Source organism: Hemitrygon akajei, chromosome 12 (assembly GCF_048418815.1).
Source record: "Hemitrygon akajei chromosome 12, sHemAka1.3, whole genome shotgun sequence".
NCBI lineage: Eukaryota > Metazoa > Chordata > Chondrichthyes > Myliobatiformes > Dasyatidae > Hemitrygon > Hemitrygon akajei.
Genome location: NC_133135.1, coordinates 78,253,821 through 78,273,274, shown reverse-complemented (window position 1 = coordinate 78,273,274; position 19,454 = coordinate 78,253,821). Strand labels below are relative to the sequence as shown.

Below are 19,454 nucleotides of genomic sequence, written 5' to 3'. Positions count from 1 at the left end.
GTTTTCAGAAGGCCTTTGACAAAATGCCTCACCCAAGGCTGAAAATCAGGACAATTGCCAAAAAGGATGGAAGATTGGCAGGCTGGCAGGAGGCAAGGAGTGGGAATTAAGGGGGCTTTTCTGGTTGTTTGATGGTGACTAGTGATGTTCTGCAGGGATTGGTGTTGAGTCTGCTTCCTTTCATGATATATGTCAATGATCTGGATGATGGCATTATGGCTTTGTGGCCAAGTTTGCAGAAGATACAAATAGACGGCAGGTGTGGGGGGCAGTGTTTTAGAAATAGGAAGTCTGCAGAAGCGCTTGGACATATTAGGAGAATGGGCAAAAAACTGGCAGATGGAATACAGTGTAGGGAAGTGTATGGTCATGAGGTATGGTAGAAGAAATAAAGCCATAAAATATTTTCTAAATTGGCATTAGAGAGGGTCTGGAGGAGGTTTTTGAGAATGATAGGGTTAAGACATGAGAAGCATTTGATAGCTCTGGGCCTGTACTCACTGGAGTTTAAAAGAATGAGGAGGGAACTCATTGAATATTGAAAGGCCCAGATAGAGTGGACAGTGAAAGAATGTTTCCACTAGTGGGGGATTCTAGAAACAGAGAGCACAGCCTCAAGTCCATTTAGAAAACAGATGAGGTGGAATTTCTCTAGCATGAAGGTGGTGAAACTGTGGAATTCATTGTTGCAGACAGCTGTGGAAGCCAAGTAATTGGATATATTTAAAGCAAAGGTTGATAGGTCCTTGATTAGTAAGGCTGTCAAAAGTAATGGGGAGAAGGCAGGAGACTGGGGTTGAGAGGGCTAATAAATCAGCCAAGATGCACTGAATTGTCTAATTGTGCTCCTGTGTCTTATGGTCTTAATATCCGCTACACAATCCTTCTTGAAATTCCACATTTATCCCTATCAATAAATCCTTTTCTTCCTCCCAATGTGGCTCATGTAATTTGTCTCACCTGTTCCAACAGTAACACATTACACATTATAGCAAGAAGTTGGATAAAGGAATTTCTTCTGAATTCGTTGGTGGATTTACCAGTTCCACATCATTTCCCTGCTGTGCGTCGAGGCAAATATCTTCTTCAGCGCCATTTCCAATCGGCTGTGCACCTACCCAGCAAAGAACATCAGTCCAGAAGGGTGGCATTTCAGGGATGCCGGGCTGTCTGGAGCACACCGGTGTGGTGACACAGCTCATCAGGGAGGCCAGAGAGAACAAGGGCAACCTGTCAGTGCTGTGGCTCGACCTGGCAAATGCACAAGCTGGTGCAGCTCACACTGACCAAACATCAGAAAGTACTCTGCAGATGCTGTCATCAAATCAACACGTACAAACAAGCTGGATGAACTCAGCAGGTCGGGCAGCATCCGTTGAAAGGAGCAGTCAACGTTTCGGGCCGAGACCCTTCGTCAGGACTGAAGAAGGAGGGAGCAGGGGCCCTATAAAGAAGGTGGGGGGAGGGGAAGGTGCAGGTGATAAACCAATCGGAGGAAAGATCAAGGGGTGGGGAAGCAGGGAGGGGATAGGCCGGAGAGGTGAAGAAGGAATGTAATGGGAAAGCACTATGGGTAGTAGAAGAAGGCAGAATCATGAGAGAGGTGATAGGCAGCCAGAAGAGGAGGCAGAGTGAAACTGGAATGAGGGAAGGGAGAGGGAGGGAATTACCGGAAGTTGGAGAATTCAATGTTCATACCAAGGGGCTGGAGACTACCCAGATGGTATATGAGGTGTTGCTCCTCCGACCTGAGTTTGGCGTCATCATGGCAGTAGAGGAGGCCATGTATGGACATATCTAGATGGGAATGAGAGGCAGAGTTGAAGTGGGTGGCAACCGGGAGATCTTGTCTGTTGTGGTGGATGGAGCAGAGGTGCCCGATGAAGCGGTCCCCCAATCTGCGTCGGGTCTCGCCGATGTAGAGGCCACACCGGGAGAACCGGATGCAATAGATAACCCCAACAGACTCACAAGTGAAGTATTGCCTCACCTGGAAGGACTGTTTGGGGCCCTGAATGGTGGTAAGAGAGGAGGTGTAGGGACAGGTGTAGTACTTGCGCTTTCAGGGATAAGTACCAGGTGGGAGATCTGTGGGGAGGGACGTGTGGAACAGGCAGTCGCGGAGGGAACGATCCCTGCGAAAAGCTGAGGGGGGTAGGGAGGGAAAGATGTGCTTGGTGGTGGGGTCCTGTTGAAGGTGGCGGAAGTTGCGGAGGATAATGTGTTGGATCCGGAGGCTGGTGGGGTGGTAGGTGAGGACAAGGGGAACCCTGTCCCTGTTGTGGTGACGGGAGGATGGGGTGAGGGTCGAAGTGCGGGAAATGGAGGAGATGCGGGTGAGGGCATCATTGATGACGGCAGAAGGGAAACCACGATTCTTAAAGAAAGAGGACATTTGACATGTCCTGGAATGGAAAGCCTCATCCTGGGAGCAGATGCGGCGGAGACGGAGGAACTGGAACCAAACACCAAGTTCCAGCAGAATCAGAGACCTTATCGTTGATTATTACAGCAACTTCAGGACGAGAGTCTCTTCAGGAGCAATTACATCGAGCTGGCACTGTTCTCCCTAGCCATGAACATGCTCACTAAGTCAGCTGAAACAGAGTGCAGAGGGCCCAGAATGGATTCCGCTCAACGGCAACCACCCATCAGGGCATTCATGGATGACCTCACAGTCTCCACAGAATCAGTCCCAGGCTGCCGGTGGATTCTGCAGGGGCTCGAAAAGCTGGTGGAGTGGGCCCGGATGCGTTTCAAACCAGCCAAATCAAGATCTATGGTGCTGAGGAGAGGGAAGGTGGAGAACAAGTTCCGGTTCAGCATCGCAGGCACAGCCATCCCAACCATCACAGAAAAGCCCGTCAGGAGCTTAGGTAAGATTTTTGACAGCTCTTTAAGGGACACAACATCCATTCAGGCGACCCGCACAGAGTTGGATGGCTGGCTGAAATCTGAACAAGTCTGGCCTACCTGGGAAGTTCAAAGCCTGGGTGTATCAGCATGGCATTCTTCCCAGAATCCTGTGGCCCCTCCTCGTCTATGCAGTTCCAATCACGACGATCGAAACCTTAGAGAGGAGGGTTAGCAACCACCTCAGGGGATGGCCGGGTCCGCCAAAGAGCCTGAGCAGCATCAACAAACACAACAAACTATGGACACCACAACAAACTGCAACTGCCCTTCAAATCCTCGGAGGAGGAATTCAAGGTAACAAGAGCCAGAGAAGTGGTACAGTACAGGGAGTCAAGTGATCCGAAGGAGACTCGAGCAGGGATCCAAGTGAGGACCGGTAGGAAGTGGAGGTCAGAGGAAGCTGTTCAGGAAGCAGAGGAAAGGCTGCGTCACAGGAGGCTGGTGGGAGTGGTCACACGGGGCCAAGCTGGGCTAGGATCCTTTCAAACTCCCCAAATGGACACCATCAGAGGGAAGGAAATGCGCCGCCTAGTTCAGGAGGAGGTGAGAGCAGCAGTGGAGGAGACGAGAACCTGCATGGCGGTCGGAATGAAGCAACAGGGAGCTTGGACAAGATGGGAGAATGCGGTTGAGAGGAAAGTGACCTGGGCTGAGCTTTGGAAAGCCGAGCCACACTGCATCCAATTTCTCATCCAGGCAGTGTACAATGTGCTTCCAAGCGCATCAAACCTGCACACATGGGGCAAAGCAGAGTCATCTGCGTGCCCACTGTGTTCCAAGCGAGGAACCCTGGAGCACATCCTCAGCAGCTGCACAAGGGCACTTGGTGAGGGACGGTACCGATGGAGGCATGATCAGGTCCTGAAGACCATCGCTGAAGCCATCAGCACAGGAGTTGAGTGGGTGAGCGGCAGCTGAAGTTTCCCAACCATATCGCAGCCACCACCCTGTGACCAGACATTGTCCTTGTGTCGGAGTCTACCAAGCAAGTGGTGCTGCTGGAGCTGACAGTCCGACGGGAAGATCGCTTGGAAGAGGCCTTTGAAAGGAAGCTCTCCAAGTACGCAGGACTGGTCAGCAACCGCCAGCAGGCTGGATGGAGAGCGAGGTGTCTCCCAGTGGATGTTGGTTGTAGGGGATTCGCAGCCTGTTCCTTAGTCAGAGCCTTCAGCAATTTGAGCATCGAGGGAGAGAGGAAGAGGAGAGCCATCCGCAGTGCCACCGATGCGGCAGAGAGGGCCACAAGATAGGAACATCATTGAAGATGTGTCGAGGCATCAGTAGATGTATGTACACGGCATGTTTATATACCCCCTTTATTAATTTATGTCATATTTAAATATCTTCTCCGTAAAGCCTTCCTTCTGCAATTTAAGGACCAATAATTTCCCTACCTGATATTTATATATGATTTCAGCTGGAGAAGCTGCTATTAATTAGAAGTGAAAAATCCTACACGAGGAAATCTGCAGATGCTGGAGATTCAAGCAGAGGAACAACACCTTATATACCGGCTGGGTAGCCTCCAACCTGATGGCATGAACATTGACTTCTCTAACTTCCATTAATGCCCCTCCCCTTCTTACCCCATCCCTGATATTTTTAGTTTTTCCCCCATCCTCTTTTTTCCTCTCTCTGCCCATCCTCCATCTCCCTCTGGTGCTCCCCTCCCCCTTTCTTTCTCCCTAGGCCTCCCGTCCCATGATCCTTTCCCTTCTCCAGCTCTGTATCACTTTTGCCAATCACCTTTCCGGCTCTCAGCTTCACCCCACTTCTCCTATAATTTCACATTTCCCCCTCCCCCTTCTACTTTCAAATCTCTTACTATCTTTCCTTTCAGTTAGTCCTGACGAAGGGACTCGGGCCAAAACGTCAACAGTGCTTCTCCCTATAGATGCTGCCTGGCCTGCTGTGTTCCACCAGCATTTTGAGTGAAAAATCCTATTGCAATTGGTATCCTTACCCCTCACCATCCAGATTTGTAAACACATAACTGTTGCTCTTGAGAGAAAAATAAATACAATTTTGACAGCATCTTTTGGTGTTCCTCCAGCATTTTGTGCGTGTTGCTCGGATTTCCAGCATCTGCAGATTCTCTTGTCTTAGACTATTGATTAGAAGTGGAAACCCCTAATGCAATTGATCTTCTTCCCCATCATCCTCCAGAATCAAAAGCACATAGCTTTCTCTGGAGGGAAAAATAAATGCTTTTTTGATAGTGTCTTTTGGCGTTTGTCCCAACAGCAAATATTAAAACTTACTATTCTTGATTTCTTCAAACATCTTGCAGGTGTTCCTGAGTACAAGACAGGGTGCCTGGGTAATTAATTGTGAGGCTGAAAGAGGATACCCTGCTGACATGAGATACACCCACCACATTTGTAACCCATTTGTTTCACCTGTAACTGCTTCCCTAATTCAGAGATCCTTAAACAGTCAATTTGATCATGGAAATTATGGTTTGTAACTTGGTGTGTAATGCTAGATGATGTCCTGTCCATGGGGCTAAATTTGCTGTGCGAGTTCATCTTTGTATTCTTTTAATCTGTTCCTTGAAACCTCACGTTCTGTGTGCATATATATATATATATATATATATATATATATATATATATATATATATGTATATATAGCAGTACACAGGGAAATCTTTTCTGTGTAATGGATTTGTTCACTGACTTTTATGAATACTGAAATAGGGGCCCTCTTCTCACAAATAGGAGGGGTTATCCCCCACAGCTAGACATTTCCTCTAGCTCAACACAGGGTCATTTACTAGAGACCTCAGCCTTGGAATCACATGTTCGTTGCCATTTTTGTTATTATTTGAGTTTCTTGGTTCTTATTTGTTCAGGGTGTAGATTGATTAAATTTTTTTCTAATTTCAATGATACATTGACAGATAAATAAAGATGGCTAAGGACAAGGTAAAATTCATTTCTTTTAATGTAAATGGACTATTAAATCCAATCAAACGTAAGAGAATTTTATCCAAAATGAAAAAAGAACAAGCCCATGTAGTATATTTAGAGGAAACTCATTTAAGTGATAATGAACATAAAAAACTAAAGAGAATGGGCTTCACTAATCTGTTTTTCTCCTCATATAAATCAGGACATAGGAGAGGAGTTGCATTCTTATCTCAAGTAAGCTAAATTTTGAAAAAATATTCGAAATGGGAGATAAAGAAGGCAGATATATTCTGGTAAGGGGGAATATAGACGGCAATTCAGTTACTCTATTGAATATATACGCACCCCTGGGAAGTGATATTGGTTTCTTTCAGAAAATTACTGATATTATGGTAATGGAAACAGAAGGTCTCCTGATATGTGGGGGAGACTCAAATTTACAATTACAACCAAACTTAGACTCTTCCAATAGAAAAACCTATGAAACAAAATCTTTACATAAGAAAGTTAATACACTTTTTGAGGATGTTGATATATGGAGGGACCTTTTCCCTGACAGAAGGGATTACACTCATTATTCTGCTCCACATTCTGTATATACAAGAATAGACTATTTCATAACATTTGGAAAAGACAAAGACAAAATAAACACCTGTGGAATTGGGACAATAGACGTAAGTGACAATGCACCTATATATTTATCTGTTGATTTTGACCTACTACCAAATAATACTATTTGGAAACTAAATTCAAGTCTACTCAATGATCTGTACTTTAAGGAACAAATTAAAAAAGAAATTGGTCTCTACTTAGAATTTTAATGATAATGGAGAGGTCTCACCTCCCATTTTATGGGATACTCTGAAGGCGGTCTTAAGAGGGAAAATTATAGCGATATCTTCATATAAGAAAAAAATAAGGAATAAAACATCAGAGGAATTACAAAATAGGCTGAAGGAACTAGAGAAAAAACACAAATTGAATTTGGCACAGGATACATTAAGGGAAATTAAAAGAATTAGGAATGAAATAAATAATTTGGCTACGCAAGAAATCAGGAAAAACTTAATGTTTCTGAAACAGAGACATTATGAAAGTGGATTGAAATCTATGAAAATACTGGCATGGAAACTGAAAAAAAAGATAGCAGAAAATACAATTCATAGAATTAGGGACCCAAGAATGAAAATGATAAAAAATAAGCTAAGTGAAATTCAAGAAGCTTTTGAAGTGTTTTACAAAACGCTATATTCCAAAGTTCCAGGGGGAAGCATAACCCAAATTAACACCTTCTTGAATTCCCTAGAGTTACCCACTTTAAGCGAAGAACAAAATAGAAGGATGACTGCTGACATAACTGAAGTTGAATTAAAAGCTGCAATTAGTAGGCTTAAATTAAGCAAGTCACCAGGATCAGATGGGTATACGGCAGAGTGGTACAAAGAATTTAAAAATGAGTTAATTCCTGTTTTACTCCCCACACTGAACTGGGCTCTAAAAAAGGCACAAATGCCACCCAGTTGGAAGGAAGCGATAATCTCAGCTATACCAAAAGAAGGCAAGGATAAAATGGAATGTGGGTCATTTAGACCAATATCCGTTCTTAATGTAGATTATAGGTTATTTACCTCCATCATGGCCAAATGATTAGAGGAGTTTCTACACATGCTGATACGTAATGATCAGACAGGTTTTATATGACAACGCCAGACTCAAGACAATATACGAAGGACACTTCACATTATGGATCATATACAAAAAAATAAAATTGAAGCAATAGTGGTAAGCGTGGATGCTGAAAAAGCATTTGATTTGGTTAATTGGAATTTTCTTTACAGAGTTTTACATAGATTTGGTTTCCAAGACACAATTATTAAAACTATACAGCAGAGTTTTACATAGATTTGGTTTCCAAGACACAATTATTAAAACTATACAGACACTATATGACAATCCTACTGCTAGGATTAAAATCAATGGATATTTATCAAATAGTCTTACCCTAGAAAGGGGCATGAGACAGGGTTGTGCATGGTCACCACTACTCTTTGCGTTATATCTGGAACCATTAGCTCAATACATCAAACAAAATGAAGATATCAGGGACAGAGCATAAATTGGCTTGTTACGCGGATGACATTTTGATCTATCTAGGGCAACCAACATACTCCTACCTAAATTGATGTAATCCTTTGAACAATATGGTCAATTATCAGGATACAAGATCAACATAGATAAAACCCAATTACTTTCATATTACTATAGCCCACCAAGAGAAATTGAAAGTCGATACCCCTGGGCATGGCACACAGAGTCTTTCAAATATTTGGGCATATTATCAGCCTTTATATAAAAAAGTTAAGGAAGATGTGGCAAGGTGGAGCCTGATTCCTTTTTTCAGTCTCAGTTTAAGGATTGAGTCTATTAAAATGAATATACTGCCCAGACTGTTATATCTCTTTCAGACCCTACCAATAGAGATTAATCAAAATCAATTCAATGAATGGAACAAGATGCTATCAAGGTATATTTGGCAGGGTAAAAGGCCTAGAGTTCGTCTCAAAACTTTGTAATTAGCAAAGGAAACGGGGGGATGGGGCTTGCCTTCTCTTAGAGATTATTATTTTGCAGCACAGTTGAGAGCGGTGATATGTTGGTGCAACCCATCATATGACGCTCAATGGAAAAACATTGAGGAGCGGGTACTTCCCATCCCCATACAAGCAATTTTGGCTGATACCAACCTGCAAAGGTACATAAATACTATGATAACCCATGGGTGAAATTGACTCTTAAAATATGGAAAACTACTATAAAAGAATATAATCTAGAGGGAGATATTGCAATTCTTAAATGGTGTGCATATGACTCTGATTTTACACCAAATAAATTGGATGCTAGATTTAAGGACTGGACAGCTAAAGGAATAACAGTTCTTTACAACATAATGAAAGAAGGAACACTGTTCAGATTTGAAATGCTTTAAGAGAAACACTTATTAGAAAAAACAAGATTTTTATCGGTATTTACAGATGCGACAATATGTTAATAAGACGCTTAAAATGTAACCAAGGCAAATACATGCTTGATAGAGCTCTTTAGAAAAGCATATAATTCAGATAATGGTAGTAGAATCATTTCAAGCAGGTATAAGGGGTTGTCAAATCTTAAAACACATTCGACTTCATACATTAAAACAAAATGGGAGAAGGAAGGAGGGATAATTATATCTGAGGAAGAATGGACAACAATATGGAGATATCAGTGGAAGTGTACCAATTCACAGAAATGGAGGGAGTTTGGATGGAAAAACTTGATAAGATATTTTATTACACCCTCTCAGAAATCCCATTATGATGGTAACTTCCCTGTTTGCTGGAGAAATTGTGGAAATCAAAATGCAAATCATTATCATATTTTTTGGGACTGCCCTGTTATCAAAAACTATTGGAGGGGGATACACAATGCCCTACAAGACATCTTTAAATGTGAAATACCCTTGGAGAGTAAGACCATATATTTTGGATATATACCTCAAGAATGGTTGAAAAGAGATAAATATTTAATGAATATACTGTCGGTGGCTGGTAAAAAGACTCTTACTAGGAAATGGTTATAACAGGAGAGCCCAACTTTAAATACACGGATGGAATTTACAATGGACATTTACAAAAGGGAGAAGATAACAGCATCTGTTAATCATAAGCTGGAACAATTTGATTCCTACTGGGAAAAATGGTTTAACTACATAATGTCTCATAGGCCTGATTTTATTCTCACAAATCAATGAATCTGTTGTAAAAAAAAGATCACTCCCTACTTGTACATAGTTCTTTCCTTTTGCTTGTTTTTTCTTTCCACTCTTTTCTATAAGTGTATAGCTCAGATAAATACTTTGTGGAGATTTTGTGATATATATGATAATATGATAAATATGTACAATGTCTGAAATACATCTTATGGAAATATTTGTTTGATGAACTTCAATTAAAAAAATAAATTACAAAAAAAAAAGAAACCTCATGTTCTTTTGGTCAAGTGTCCCATTTGAATGTGACTCAATCTGATGATTCTCATGTGAAGCCTTCAGGAATTGTTCAGTATTTAACAAATGTGAGAGAGTTGCAAATAAAACAGACATTGTTGTTAGAACCCACAATATCATCCAGGCTCTCTGAATGGTGAGATACAACAGTATTTCAAATCAGCTCTATCTACATTTATATTCTTTTTCTAGCCAACTGTCAGTCAATATCAATCCATCTTTTCCTCCATTTTGCTGGAGATTGTTCAGCTCTTGTACAATTCTCTGGGTGAAGAAGTGCCATCTAACTTTTCTTCTTAATGGTCTAATGCTTATTCTAAGTTGTGCTCCCCTGAACTGAATATCTCCATCAGAAGGAACTCCCATGAACTGATGACCAGTCACTGACTTGAAAGGTTAATTCTATTTCTACACATATGCTGTCTGAGTGGTAAGCTTTTTCTATTTTATTTCAGAGTTTTTGGCATCTGCACTATTTGAGTTTGGAACATGTATTTGCTGTTTGTTATAATGATAAGCTTTTATTTTTAACCATGCGCTGATATAACCTTAAAACCGTATGCAATTTATCTGCAACCAGTTCATTCCGACATTTGCCTCTATTACTTATTATTCTATACTAAATGTCTCCATTCACTGGTGCAACTTTGCTCCAGGCTGGGGAAGCCTGATCCAGATGCTGAATTGTCCTCAGGAACCAAGGATCACTGGAACATTGAGTCATGACCAATCTAATCAGTACTCTGTCGTATGCAGTGGATTCTGATTAATTGGTTATTCAGGGCAGCCACTTATTTGAGACAACTCTTAAAGAACAAAACGTAATTGGAAAATAGCTGGGATTCTCCTTGTTGATTTGGGACTTTAAGCTGCTTAGTTGGGGCAGGAGACGGACGTGGAACTGCTTCTATCTCGCGTCAGGCCCGTGCACTTGTGTGGCCACTAGAAACTACACCATGCTTAGGGTGAACAGTTTTTCAATTGTGTCAATTGCGTGTGTTTGTGTCCAAAAAGCAGCGGTTTTTGTCACTGATATAAGCAGTAAGACAATTCAGAACCATTTTGCTCTCTGCAATTTCAAGCATTCAGGCCTGAAGGTGCTAGAAATGGCTGTGGGTGAAACTTAAAAGATTCCACAACTGCAACTACAAACAATTTGATGATATTGACAATCATCTTGAACGTTACAATAAAAATGAAGATTTGGAGGATGCAGTTGTCACTAGCATTGTATGAAACAGACCATTATCTACATTAGGCATCTGTGTTGATTTTGTTCATTAATCAGAAGAACAGGGCAGGGCAGGGTACATTTGATGAATTATTAAGTTTTATAGTACTGTAGTAGTGTTGCTAGTGTTCCAGTTTGTTCTGTATTTCAATTAAATTATAATTTGTTACTCAATAAAATGGAAGTTTGTTTTACATGTTTTAATTCTTTCCATGAAACTTCAGCTAACTGGGGCAGATGCTTAATAGGGTCAAAATGTCCTGGTCCTGATGTGTCCCAATTAACCAGAATGTACTGTACTTCTTTTCTGTGCCATGGGCACCCAAGATATTATTTCTCTTCCCTGTCTAATTCACTGCTGTGCATTCAAGCACCATCTCTCATTTTGATTCCAATCAAATGATTAAACAGAACTGCAATGCATTTTCTTTATCAAACACTGATATGATCTCGTGTACATAGTTATCAATTGAAATGTTTTTATTTAGTTTTTCTCCTTCACCAGATCAATGCTGCATTTGACTTTGCACTCACTGCCAATATGTTTATTCTCCAGTGCTGTATGAGAGTGCTTTGTAAAATGGTTTATTTCATCAATCATCTGTTAATTCTGAAATATTAATATTCTCAAGTCAATGGAGAGTGGACGTTATCTCTTTTTTCAGTTTATACAGCCAACATCCAACAGCTAATGACAATTTGCCAAATTGCATTTTATCTGGACGCGTTCTTGCTTAACCTAATGTGAAGCAGTTCACTGAATCAGCAGCCATCTTTGAAGATGACACTGTGGAAGATATTGATGCTGTTATTTTTGCAACAGGATACAGTTTTGCTTTCCCATTTCTGAATTTTATTTGTCATCAAAGTTAACAGAAACCATGCCCTTCTTTTTAAGAATGCCTTTCCACCTCATCTGGAGAAGCCAACTCTAGCCATCATTGGTCTTATCCATTCATTAGGAGCCACGATGCCTATATCTGAAATGTGTAGCAACAAGGATTTCCTGGTGGACAACCGTGTTTATTCCATTCACATCCATGGTCCATATGCCCTCCACTGCTGCCATAACGAGGCCGCTCTCAGGTTGAGATCGCACACCTCATATTCCATTTGGGTAACCTCCAACCTGACAGCATGAAATTGATTTCTCCAGCTTCCTGTAATATCTATCCCACCTCTCTCCCTTTTCCATTCCTCATTGTGGCTCCCTCTTACCCCATCTTTACTCCTCACCTGGCAGTCACCTCTCTCTGGTACGCCCTCCTCTTTCTCGCAAGGTCCATTCTCCTAACAGATTATTTCTCCTTCACCCCTTTGCTTTCTACCTATCACCGCCCAGCTTCTCACTTCATCCCCCTCATCTGTCACCATCCAGCTTGTACTCCATCCCCTCCACCCACCTTCCTGTGCTCACTTCTACCTCTTCCTTTCCAGTCCTGATGAAGGCCGTTGTTCCAAAATGTTCACTCTTTATTTCTCTCCGTAGATGCTGCCGGACCTGCTGAAATCTTTTAGCATTTTTTACATTGTGTTGTTCTGGATTTCCAGCATCTGCAGAATCACTTGTGTTTATGAACAATATTCATTTTACTTTCACACTATTGGCAAGTATTGTGTAATCTGCAAATTTAAAAATGTTTGCTTGCACCTCCAGGTCAGGTAATTAATATAGATGGAGGCGGGGGGAAAATCAATGGTCCAGTATCATGTGAATGCCAATATTCACCTTCCTTGGGTCTGATCAACAAACATTTACTATGGTCCTCTGTTTACTGTTAGTTAGGGCAATTTCTTCTGCCCACTCAAGTGGTACTTTTTGACTGTTGACTCTGAACTCAAAACCACATCTTCTATTTCAATATTTTACTTACCAACTAACTTATTTAATCTTTCAATATTATTGTTACGCTTTCCTTCACCTCACCCCTCTAGCCCATTAAAGTCCCTACTGAAACCACAGAGTGAATGACATAATAGTCATGATGTCATAATGTAAGACAATGGGGTTATGTTAATTGGCCTGTATCAAACCAGACAACACTGTCCAACTTATTTAGTTCAAGGGAGCTTGCAGACCAGACTGATACTATCACTTAGCACATGAAATAACTGATCTATCAATAGTTGGGAGATTTGTGAACTCGGTGTAAGTCCTCACAGCGTTAATTGTAGGTGTTTGGGGTCTCTGTCACCAGAAGCTTTGGTGTGAAGTTACCAAGTGGCAGAGAAACAGTATAGATGTTAGAGAGCAGTCAGGCTTGTTAGGAATGTTTACAGTACAACAAGAAGAATGAAAGAAAGAGGAGGTGACTAGAATCCATTTCTTTGCCTTCTATTTCTGATTCAGGCGACTCTTTCTTCAGCAATTTGGTATGTCTTTTTAGCTTAAAGGAATTGTATCTGTGGTTTAGAAATCCTCTATGTTTGTGATGTGGAAATCTTTTATAAGATAGTATTACGTACCCCATAACTAGGTTGTCAAACCAGCAGAAATGGAACACTCGTTGGAGTCTGTAATTACTAGAAACTAGTAATGTTTATTAGTAAATTAAGTAATACAGTACACTAAATGCAAGGATATAAATATAACAGGTTAGCAATGATAACATACACATATACACAGAAATATGGGAATAGGAATCAGCCAAGCTCTATCGAAGTCCAGGGGTAAATGATCAGTCTTCAGGTGAAGCAGAGTTCAGTTCAGTTTAGTGTAGTTCGAGGTAGTTGTTGTGGTACCATTGGAGAGAGAAAGAGAGTGAGGGATACAGCTGAAATTTCAGGCAAACCTTCCGTTGTCTTCTTGTCCCATTGTGGTCACCGACTGTGACTCCTCCGTTCCAGATGCGACCATTCTTCCATGGTGAACCCATCACCCAGCCAAGGGTGGACACACAACAGGTTCCCACTGGTCATACCTTTACACCCTGCGAGCCTCTGGCTGATTCCCGCGAATCGGTCCTCCAAACTCCCACCAACTTGTGGGGGCACAATGCTCTCTCCAGGGTCTCGTGGCGTGTCTGCCTGTGTCTTAGCAAACCTGCTATTTTATCCACCCCTGATGGGGTATCACCTGTCCATCAAACTTCACTATTTCATGTTGTCTCAACAGGAGTGTTAACGAACAGTTCAGGTTCAAAGCAAATGTCCGTGGCAGTATCAGTGCAGACGCCAAAATACTGAATTAAGTGTCTCTCTCTCGTTATCTCTCTATCATTAGCATTTTGAATGGCTCTCCCTTATCTCTCTCTTATTAGCAGCATCCGTTCTGCAGCTCTGCTTGGCTTCACACATAACATCCCCACCCTTAAAAGAATTTATCCAGGGGGTAAAAATTAGGGACATGAATGCACATTACAAAAAACACTCTAATATACAGGTAGTCATCAGCTATTTGGCTAATACAGAGAGCTTTAAATTTAACACCTGGATAGACAATCAGCAATGACATTTTCATTTCCTCTTACGTGTTTTATCTTTATATCAAATTCCTGTAATATCAGACTCCAACTTAACAAGCGTTTGTTTTTATCCTTCATGGTGGTCAAAAACACTAATGGATTGTGATCCGTGTAAACTATCAGTGGCTTCCGTGCCGGACAAATATAAACCTCAAAATGTTGTAACACCCGAATAAGTGACTAATTCTTTTCCTACAGTGGAGTTAATTCTCAGCTTAGGTGTATATTACAAAGTGTGAACCAATACATGTGTGATTATAATGTGGTACATTACAGAAGTGTATGCAAACTCTAATCTCCAGTTTACTTTTAAACCCAATTCAAACAGTCAATCTTCCATGATGCTTTTATCTTTCACATGATTTGTTACAAACAAAAAAAAGTCAAATTCCTGCAAAATCAGATCCTGTTATTCCAAAAATGATGTTTGCTCACTCTTGGCCTTTTTCCCACTCTGAAACAGAACATTTAACCCTTGCGTGGTCAGCTGGCTTATCAGCTTGGTTACGGCTTTCAGAGACCCCCTTCACAGGTGTTAGCTTATCACCAATGTTGTCCAGACTAAGCCCATTTGCTGAACTTTCAAACAACTCATTAATTTCAAGCAAGTTATTAATTTTATCTTCAGGGTCTTTAAATTTGATTAGTTTCCTTAATGACACTAGCAGATGGTCTCTCTGGGTCAAAACAACTCTTCATGTTTTTCCTCTCCAAATCACATACTTGAACAACATCACCACGTCGTTTATCTTTATTTTAAAAAATAAACTGTAATTGACTAGCAGGCATCTTGTTAACAAACCATTGTTTAGTTAACGGTCCCTTCACTCTGATCAACAGTCCTGGAAACAAACCCGACTTTAAATTTATTTTATTCAGAAGTCCAGTAACACTTTTTCCCTCAATATCTTCAATAATATCCATCTCACCAGCTTTCATCTCATCACTAACTTTTAACACAAGTGACAGAATCCTCACTTTCTACTGGTGCCAGGGTTAACCCTTTCTTCACTGAACCAAGTTCATCTGACCCAAAAGGACTGCATTCCTTTTCAACTAAGTCAGACCCCTCAGACTTTTCCTGAGCTTCAACACTAGGTTCAGTACCCTGTGCATCCACAGGTACTTCCTCAACCTGCACACAGGCCAACGGGACATCTGCCTCTCCTAGGCTTTCAATACCAGTCCCCTTTTCAAATTCCAAGTTCCCCTGATCCTCCCAGGTACTCTCTGGGCACACACACACACATCTGCCTCTCCTAGGCTTTCAATCCCAGTCCCCCTTTCAAATTCCAAGTTCCCCTGATCCTCCCAGGTACTCTCTGGGCACACACACACACATTTGCCTCTCCTAGGCTTTCAATCCCAGTCCCCCTTCAAATTCCAAGTTGCCCTGATCCTCCCAGGTACTCTTTGGGCACACACACACACACATCTGCCTCTCCTAGGCTTTCAATCCCAGTCCCCCTTTCAAATTCCAAGTTTCCCTGATCTTCCCAGGTACTCTCTGGGCAACTCCCCTCCGGAGTAAACTCAACCTTGCAGGTTAAGACAACCTCGTCTGCTAACCCAGCAGACTCCCTCAAGGTAGCGGCATCCTTTTTATCTAGGACTGCCCTCACATCATTGGGAACACACTTAAATTCTTCAACTGCAAACAGCTCTGTCAAGCTAGATAGATCATGTGTCCAACCCCGGACCTTCTAGCTGCCACATCTGTTTCTCATCTTGGCTCCGTGCCTCCATAAATTCCTTCCTCACTCCAAAATGTCCACCTAGGGGTAGCTTATGGGCAGGGCTCAAAATCTCATTCCTTGACAACCCTAAATTTGCCTCGTCTCTCTTAATTTCCTTAGCTCCACTATTCTCCGTTTTACCACCCTCTAACCCCTCTTGGTACAGGGCTGGTAAAAACGTCTCAGCTAAATCAACGCAGGACTCATTTAAACTGGCGCCTGTCTCTGCTGCTTTTCTGGCCAGGCTTCAAGTTACTGCGCAGGCGGGATTAACTTCAGAAACTATGGGCGGGTCCTCAGTCCTGGCAGGCTTGCTAGTCAGCTTCACTGCTGGGTACACATCCCCACTTGCCAGGTCGTTCCCGAGCAAGACATTTACATCGGGTATCGGGAGTGCAGGCCGTACCCCTATTGTGACTGGTCCGGAAACCAAAGCACACGTCACAAATACTTTATGTAATGGTACGGCCTCGGTCCCTTTTCCAACCCCTTCTATCATGTTCACGTCACCAGTATCTGTCTCGCTATTGAATTCCAACACTCTGCTTAGGATTATGGACTGAAAAGCCCCAGTGTCTCTCCAGATTCTTACTGGCACTGGGGGTGACCCGTCCTTCACAGATACCAACCCGGTTGAAAGGAATTTCTCACATCCCTCCTGAACTCGGTTTAGCTCCTCCTCTTTTAACGGCATTTCAATCGGCTTAACACAGCGTACGGTCACCTTTCCTTTCCCTGTCTCCTTCTTCAGAGCAAAGCACCTAGACGCAATATGACCGGCTTTCCCGCAATTAAAGCACACAAAACTAGGAGACCTCCTGCCAGACTGTTTCCTGTCTTCCTTACCCTTCTCACTGGTCCCCAGCTTACTTTCTCTGCCCTCTCTACTACCCTTCTGGTAGCTCTTACTCGAGGTAAACTTTGCTTTGTGTGTTAACGCGTACTCATCTGCTAACTTAGCAGTCGCGGCGAAGGTTTCTGCATCTTTCTCATCTAGATAGGTCCGCATACCATCAGGGACTCAAACTTTAAACTGCTCAATCAGCAGTAGCTGTAGCAGTTTGTTATAATCCCCAGTGACCCCTTTCGAGGCGCACCAACACTCACAATACATTTGCATCTCACAGGCAAACTGTAAATACGTGCGGTCCCACTGCTTCCTCACCTTCCGGAACCTTTGCCGGTATGCCTCCGGGACCAACTGATAGATCCTGAGTGTAGCCTCTTTTACCATATCATACTTCTTTGCATCTTCTGCTGACAACGCTGAGTAAGCCTGCTGAGCCTTCCCCTTAAGCACACTCTGGAGTAAAACAGCCCACTTAACCCTCGGCCAGTCCTGACTTACAGCGACATTTTCGAAATGTAGAAAGTACCGATCAACATCGGGCTCCTCAAATGGGGGAACCAACTTAACCTCCTGGGTCGCCTTGAACCCTCCACCTTGGTCCGGCATTCGGCCCCCCTCTCGCATTATCTTTCACTTCTCCAGCTCAAACTCCCTTTCTCGCTCCCTCTCTCTCTCTCCTCCCTTTCTAGCTGCTTTTCTCTTTCCTCCCTTTCTAGCTCCTTTACTCGTAACTCATGCTCGAGCCTTAATTTTTCCATCTGCAGCTGAATCGCAGCCTCACCAGGTTTGCTCTCAGACACCACCTCCAGGAAACACATCCTTAGATACAAAATACTCAGCGATGGTTCTTTGTATCTCCGATCTCCTCATTGCCTGCTTCCCTTTCAAAGATTCAACCGTTTTGCAACATTCACCAAGTCTGATTTCTTTGCATCCTCTAATGCCTCCAAGGTTGGTATCTTTAGAAATTCCTCAATCTCCATTTCTGCTGTTTGTCCTTTTTGTCTTTTTTTGGGGTTTTTTCCCATGACCAAATCAGATACGGGAATTTAACCCAATCAATTCACCCAGTCCCAATTTTGGCATTCAAAATCCCGGACAGAGCCCCCACTTATGTTACGTACCCCATAACTGGGTTGTCAAACCAGCCGAGATGGAACACTCGTTGGAGTCTGTAATTACTAGAAACTAATGAAGTTTATTAGTAAATTAAGTAATACAGTACACTAAATGCAAGGATATAAATGTAACCGGTTAGCAATGATAACATACACATATAGACAGAAATATGGGAATAGGAATCAGCCAAGCTCTATCGAAGTCCAGGGGTAAATGATCAGTCTTCAGGTGAAGCAGAGTTCAGTTCAGTTTAGTGTAGTTCGAGGTAGTTGTTGTGGCACCGTTGGAGAGAGAAAGAGAGTGAGAGATACAGCTGAAATTTCAGGCAAACCTTCCGTTGTCTTCTTGTCCCATTGTGGTCACCGACTGTGACCCCTCTGTTCCAGATGCGACCATTCTTCCATGGTGAACCTGTCACCCAGCCAAGGGTGGACACACAACAGGTCCCCACCGGTTGTACCTTTACAACCTGTGAGCCTCTGGCCGATTCCCACGAATCGGACCTCCAAACTCCCACCAACTTGTGGGGGCACAATGCTCTCTCCAGGGTCTCGTGGCGTGTCTGCCTGTGTCTTAGCAAACTCGCTATTTTATCCACCCCTGATGGGATATCACCTGTCCATCAAACTTCACTATTTCATGTTGTCTCAGCAGGAGTGTTAACGAACAGTTCAGGTTCAAAGCAAATGTCCGTGGCAGTATCAGTGCAGACGCCAAAATACTGAATTAAGTGTCTCTCTCTCTCTCTCTCTCTCTCTCTCTCTCTCTCTCTCTCTCTCTCTCTCTCTCTCTCTCTCTCTCTCTCTCTCTCTCTCTCTCTCTCTCTCTCTCTCTCATTATCTCTCTCTCATTAGCATTTTGAATGGCTCTCCCTTATCTCTCTCTTATTAGCAGCATCCATTCTGCAGCTCTGCTTGGCTTCACACATAACAATAGAAACATAAAAAACCTACAGCACAATACAAGCCCTTTGGCCCACAAAGTTGTGCCGAACATGTCCCTACCTTAGAAATTATTAGGCTTACCCATAGCCCTCTATTTTTCTAAGCTCCATGTACCTATCCAAAAGTCTCCTAAAAGACCCTAACGTATCCAACTCCACCACCGTTGCCAGCAGCCCATTCCACGCACTCACCACACTGCGTAAAAAACTTACCCCTGACATCTCCTCTGTACCTACT

The 19,454-nt window shown here is 42.6% G+C and overlaps 1 protein-coding gene across 1 annotated transcript in view; it reads right to left on the bottom strand.

Moving 5' to 3' along the window:
• Positions 1 to 19,060, bottom strand: part of LOC140737242 (flavin-containing monooxygenase 5-like) — a 65,891-nt gene extending 46,831 nt beyond the window's left edge. The window contains exon 1 of the mRNA XM_073063557.1: positions 17,470 to 19,060. Coding sequence (XP_072919658.1) covers positions 17,470 to 17,778 — 309 coding nt within the window. The 5' untranslated portion in view covers positions 17,779 to 19,060. The remainder of the gene's footprint in view (positions 1 to 17,469) is intronic.
• Positions 19,061 to 19,454: the final 394 nt, after the last annotated feature.